The 5,908-nt window shown below is 66.1% G+C and overlaps 1 protein-coding gene across 1 annotated transcript in view; it reads right to left on the bottom strand.

Annotated features, from left to right (window-relative positions):
• LOC140111338 (pyridoxal kinase-like) overlaps nt 1-3,555 on the bottom strand; it is a gene marked incomplete at its 5' end in the record, with an annotated part of 45,200 nt that extends 41,645 nt beyond the window's left edge. The window contains 4 exons of the mRNA XM_072132362.1: nt 2,897-2,943; nt 3,025-3,108; nt 3,237-3,341; nt 3,423-3,555. Coding sequence (XP_071988463.1) covers nt 2,897-2,943; nt 3,025-3,108; nt 3,237-3,341; nt 3,423-3,555 — 369 coding nt within the window. The remainder of the gene's footprint in view (nt 1-2,896; nt 2,944-3,024; nt 3,109-3,236; nt 3,342-3,422) is intronic.
• Nucleotides 3,556-5,908: the final 2,353 nt, after the last annotated feature.

The raw sequence follows: 5,908 nt of genomic DNA, 5'->3' as shown, positions 1-5,908 counted from the left end.
AGGAGGAAAGAGGTCAGGGCGAGGAGGAGGAGGAGGAGGAGGAGGAGGAGGAAAGAGGTCAGGGCGGGGGGAGGAGGAGGAGGAGGAAAGAGGTCAGGGCGAGGAGGAGGAGGAGGAGGAGGAAAGAGGTCAGGAGGAGGAGGAGGAGGAAAGAGTTCGGGGGGGGGAGGAGGAGGAGGAGGAGGAGGAAAGAGGTCAGGGCGAGGAGGAGGAGGAGGAAAGAGGTCAGGGCGAGGAGGAGGAGGAGGAGGAGGAGGAAAGAGGTCAGGGCGAGGAGGAGGAGGAGGAGGAGGAGGAAAGAGGTCAGGGCGAGGAGGAGGAGGAGAGGAGGAAAGAGGTCAGGGCGAGGAGGAGGAGGAGGAGGAGGAAAGAGGTCAGGGCGAGGAGGAGGAGGAAAGAGGTCAGGGCGAGGGAGGAGGAGGAAAGAGGTCAGGGCGAGGAGGAGGAAAGAGGTCAGGGCGAGGAGGAGGAGGAAAGAGGTCAGGGCGAGGAGGAGGAGGAAAGAGGTCAGGGCGAGGAGGAGGAGGAAAGAGGTCAGGGCGAGGAGGAGGAGGAAAGAGGTCAGGGCGAGGAGGAGGAGGAAAGAGGTCAGGGCGAGGAGGAGGAGGAAAGAGGTCAGGGCGAGGAGGAGGAGGAAAGAGTCAGGGCGAGGAGGAGGAAAGAGGTCAGGGCGAGGAGGAGGAAAGAGGTCAGGGCGAGAGGAGGAGGAAAGAGGTCAGGGCGAGGAGGAGGAAAGAGGTCAGGGCGAGGAGGAGGAAAGAGGTCAGGGCGAGGAGGAGGAAAGAGGTCAGGGCGAGGAGGAGGAAAGAGGTCAGGGCGAGGAGGAGGAAAGAGGTCAGGGCGAGGAGGAGGGAAAGAGGTCAGGGCGAGGAGGAGGAAAGAGGTCAGGGCGAGGAGGAGGAGGGGAGGAAAGAGGTCAGGGCGGAGGAGGAGGAGGAAAGAGGTCAGGGCGAGGAGGAGGAGGAGGAAAGAGGTCAGGGCGAGGAGGAGGAGGAGGAAAGAGGTCAGGGCGAGGAGGAGGAGGAGGAGGAGGAGGAAAGAGGTCAGGGCGAGGAGGAGGAGGAGGAGGAGGAGGAAAGAGGTCAGGGCGAGGAGGAGGAGGAGGAAAGAGGTCAGGGCGAGGAGGAGGAGGAGGAGGAAAGAGGTCAGGGCGAGGAGGAGGAGGAGGAGGAGGAAAGAGGTCAGGGCGAGGAGGAGGAGGAGGAGGAGGAAAGAGGTCAGGGCGAGGGGAGGAGGAGGAGGAGGAGGAGGAAAGAGGTCAGGGCAGGAGGAGGAGGAGGAGGAGGAAAGAGGTCAGGGCGAGGAGGAGGAGGAGGAGGAGGAAAGAGGTCAGGGCGAGGAGGAGGAGGAGGAGGAGGAAAGAGGTCAGGGCGAGGAGGAGGAGGAGGAGGAGGAAAGAGGTCAGGGCGAGGAAGGAGGAGGAGGAAAGAGGTCAGGGCGAGGAGGAGGAGGAGGAAAGAGGTCAGGGCGAGGAGGAGGAGGAGGAGGAAAGAGGTCAGGGCGAGGAGGAGGAGGAGGAGGAAAGAGGTCAGGGCGAGGAGGAGGAGGAAGAGGTCAGGGCGAGGAGGAGGAAAGAGGTCAGGGCGAGGAGGAGGAGGAGGAGGAAAGCGGTCAGGGCGAGGAGGAGGAGGAGGAGGAAAGAGGTCAGGGCGAGGAGGAGGAGGAAAGAGGTCAGGGCGAGGAGGAGGAGGAGGAGGAAAGAGGTCAGGGCGAGGAGGAGGAGGAAGAGGTCAGGGCGAGGAGGAGGAGGAAGAGGTCAGGGCGAGGAGGAGGAGGAAGGAAAGAGGTCAGGGCGAGGAGGAGGAGGAAGGAGAGGTCAGGGCGAGGAGGAGGAGGAAGGAGAGGTCAGCGCGAGGAGGAGGAGAGGTCAGAGGAGAGGTCAGCGCGAGGAGGAGGAGAGGTCAGCGCGAGGAGGAGGAGAGGTCAGTGTGAGGAGGAGGAGGAGGTGGGGTCAGTGTGAGGAGGAGGAGGAGGTGGGGTCAGTGTGAGGAGGAGGAGGAGGTGGGGTCAGTGTGAGGAGGAGGAGGAGGTGGGGTCAGTGTGAGGAGGAGGAGGAGGTGGGGTCAGTGTGAGGAGGAGGAGGAGGTGGGGTCAGTGTGAGGAGGAGGAGGAGGTGGGGTCAGTGTGAGGAGGAGGAGGAGGTGGGGTCAGTGTGAGGAGGAGGAGGAGGTGGGGTCAGAGTGAGGAGGAGGAGGGGTCAGTGTGAGGAGGAGGAGGGGTCAGTGTGAGGAGGAGGAGGGGTCAGTGTGAGGAGGAGGGGTCAGTGTGAGGAGGAGGAGGGGTCAGTGTGAGGAGGAGGAGGGGTCAGTGTGAGGAGGAGGAGGGTCAGTGTGAGGAGGAGGAGGGGTCAGTGTGAGGAGGAGGAGGGGTCAGTGTGAGGAGGAGGAGGGGTCAGTGTGAGGAGGAGGAGGGGTCAGTGTGAGGAGGAGGAGGGGTCAGTGTGAGGAGGAGGAGGGGTCAGTGTGAGGAGGAGGAGGGGTCAGAGTGAGGAGGAGGAGGGGTCAGTGTGAGGAGGAGGAGGGGTCAGTGTGAGGAGGAGGAGGGGTCAGTGTGAGGAGGAGGAGGGGTCAGTGTGAGGAGGAGGAGGGGTCAGTGTGAGGAGGAGGAGGGGTCAGTGTGAGGAGGAGGAGGGGTCAGTGTGAGGAGGAGGAGGGGTCAGTGTGAGGAGGAGGGGTCAGTGTGAGGAGGAGGGGTCAGTGTGAGGAGGAGGGGTCAGTGTGAGGAGGAGGGGTCAGTGTGAGGAGGAGGGGTCAGTGTGAGGAGGAGGGGTCAGTGTGAGGAGGAGGGGTCAGTGTGAGGAGGAGGGGTCAGTGGGAGGAGGAGGGGTCAGTGGGAGGAGGAGGGGTCAGTGGGAGGGGTCAGATGTGGAGGAAGTCATGGCGGCTGCGGTTCCTACCATGGATCCTTCTCCGTTCCATTTATCTCCGAGGACCGGATCGCAGACTGCGGGGAGGAAACAGACATGAGATTAACCCTTCAGTGGGAGGATAAGACGCGAGATGAGCCGCTGTCCGCCATCGTTACCGTAGACCAGCCGCGGGTTCTGCCTCTTCAGCTCCTGCACGATGTCCACCACCCGCGCCAGGAAGGAGGCGTCCCGGGTGTAACCTGCGGCACAGGACACCGGGGTCAGCGGGTGACACCAGAGAGAGGCAGCGGACACACAAGGGTCACACGGCACACTCACACGCAGAGGGACCATGACATGACACACACAGGGGGAGGTCACGGGTCACCTGTCAGGACATAGTCATACTGGGTGACCCCATTCAGCTTCAGCCCCTCGTACACCTCCTGCAGCTCCTCCGCATTCAGGACCTGCCCCTTCCAGTGCGAGTACCCTGAGAAACCGGAGAGATGTCTGTGAGAGGCCGGCGAGACCCCCAGGACCAGACCCCCGCCCCCCCACACCCACCACTCACCCGTGTGATTGGAGAACTGCACCGAGTTTATAGTGTCCACCTCAAAGCCCAAGACCTGGGGGAGAAAAGAGGTCACCAGAAGGAACACACACCGGGGGCCACCCCAAGGGGGGAGGAGGAGGAGGGGGCCCGACTCGGCCCGGGAGAGAGGAGGAGGGGGCCCGACTCGGCCCGGGAGAGAGGAGGAGGGGGCCCGACTCGGCCCGGGAGAGAGGAGGAGGGGGCCCGACTCGGCCCGGGAGAGAGGAGGAGGGGGCCCGACTCGGCCCGGGAGAGAGGAGGAGGGGGCCCGACTCGGCCCGGGAGAGAGGAGGAGGGGGCCCGACTCGGCCCGGGAGAGAGGAGGAGGGGGCCCGACTCGGCCCGGGAGAGAGGAGGAGGGGGCCCGACTCGGCCCGGGAGAGAGGAGGAGGGGGCCCGACTCGGCCCGGGAGAGAGGAGGAGGGGGCCCGACTCGGCCCGGGAGAGAGGAGGAGGGGGCCCGACTCGGCCCGGGAGAGAGGAGGAGGGGGCCCGACTCGGCCCGGGGAGAGAGGAGGAGGGGGCCCGACTCGGCCCGGGAGAGAGGAGGAGGGGCCCGACTCGGCCCGGGAGAGAGGAGGAGGGGGCCCGACTCGGCCCGGGAGAGAGGAGGAGGGGGCCCGACACGGCCGGGAGAGAGGAGGAGGGGGCCCGACACGGCCGGGAGAGAGGAGGAGGGGGCCCGACACGGCCGGGAGAGAGGAGGGGGGGGGCCCGACACGGCCGGGAGAGAGGAGGGGGGGGCCCGACACGGCCGGGAGAGAGGAGGGGGGGGCCCGACACGGCCGGGAGAGAGGAGGAGGGGGCCCGACACGGCCGGGAGAGAGGAGGAGGGGGCCCACCCCAGCCAGGAGAGAAGGGGGCATCCTGGTCAGGGGGGAGGAGACACCAGCCAGGAGAGAAGGGGCGTCCTGTCAGGGGGAGGAGACACCAGCCAGGAGAGGAGGAGACACCAGCCAGGAGAGGAGGAGACACCAGCCAGGGGAGGAGGAGACACCAGCCAGGGGAGGAGGAGACACCAGCCAGGGGAGGAGGAGACACCAGCCAGGGGAGGAGGAGACACCAGCCAGGGGAGGAGGAGACACCAGCCAGGGGAGGAGGAGACACCAGCCAGGGGAGGAGGAGACACCAGCCAGGGGAGGAGGAGACACCAGCCAGGGGAGGAGGAGACACCAGCCAGGGGAGGAGGAGACACCAGCCAGGGGAGGAGGAGACACCAGCCAGGGGAGGAGGAGACACCAGCCAGGGGAGGAGGAGACACCAGCCAGGGGAGGAGGAGACACCAGCCAGGAGAGAAGGAGACACCAGCCAGGAGAGAAGGAGGCGTCCTGGTAAGGGGGGAGGAGACACCAGCCAGGAGAGAAGGAGGCGTCCTGGTCAGGGGGGAGGAGACACCAGCCAGGGGAGGAGGAGACACCAGCCAGGAGAGGAGGAGGCGTCCTGGTCAGGGGGAAGGAGACACCAGCCAGGGGAGGAGGAGACACCAGCCAGGAGAGAAGGAGGCGTCCTGTCAGGGGGGAGGAGACACCAGCCAGGAGAGGAGGAGACACCAGCCAGGAGAGAAGGAGGCGTCCTGTCCGGGGGAGGAGACACCAGCCAGGAGAGGAGGAGACACCAGCCAGGAGAGAAGGAGGCGTCCTGGTAAGGGGGGAGGAGACACCAGCCAGGAGAGAAGGAGGCGTCCTGGTAAGGGGGAAGGAGACACCAGCCAGGGGAGGAGGAGACACCAGCCAGGAGAGAAGGGGGCGTCCTGTCAGGGGGGAGGAGACACCAGCCAGGAGAGGAGGAGACACCAGCCAGGGGAGGAGGAGGCGTCCTGGTCAGGGGGGAGGAGACACCAGCCAGGGGAGGAGGAGACACCAGCCAGGGGAGGAGGAGACACCAGCCAGGAGAGAAGGAGGCGTCCTGGTAAGGGGGGAGGAGACACCAGCCAGGAGAGAAGGAGGCGTCCTGGTCAGAGGGGAGGAGACACCAGCCAGGGGAGGAGGACACACCAGCCAGGAGAGGAGGAGGCGTCCTGGTCAGGGGGAAGGAGACACCAGCCAGGAGAGGAGGAGACACCAGCCAGGAGAGGAGGAGACACCAGCCAGGAGAGGAGGAGACACCAGCCAGGAGAGGAGGAGACACCAGCCAGGAGAGGAGGAGACACCAGCCAGGAGAGAAGGAGGCGTCCTGTCAGGGGGGAGGAGACACCAGCCAGGAGAGGAGGAGACACCAGCCAGGGGAGGAGGAGACACCAGCCAGGGGAGGAGGAGACACCAAGCCAGGGGAGGAGGAGACACCAGCCAGGGGAGGAGGAGACACCAGCCAGGGGAGGAGGAGACACCAGCCAGGGGAGGAGGAGACACCAGCCAGGGGAGGAGGAGACACCAGCCAGGGGAGGAGGAGACACCAGCCAGGGGAGGAGGAGACACCAGCCAGGGGAGGAGGAGACACCAGCCAGGGGAGGAGGAGACACCAGCCAG

Source organism: Engystomops pustulosus, unplaced genomic scaffold, assembly GCF_040894005.1.
Source record: "Engystomops pustulosus unplaced genomic scaffold, aEngPut4.maternal MAT_SCAFFOLD_426, whole genome shotgun sequence".
NCBI classification, from domain to species: Eukaryota; Metazoa; Chordata; class Amphibia; order Anura; family Leptodactylidae; genus Engystomops; species Engystomops pustulosus.
This window is presented reverse-complemented; position numbering and strand designations above follow the sequence as displayed.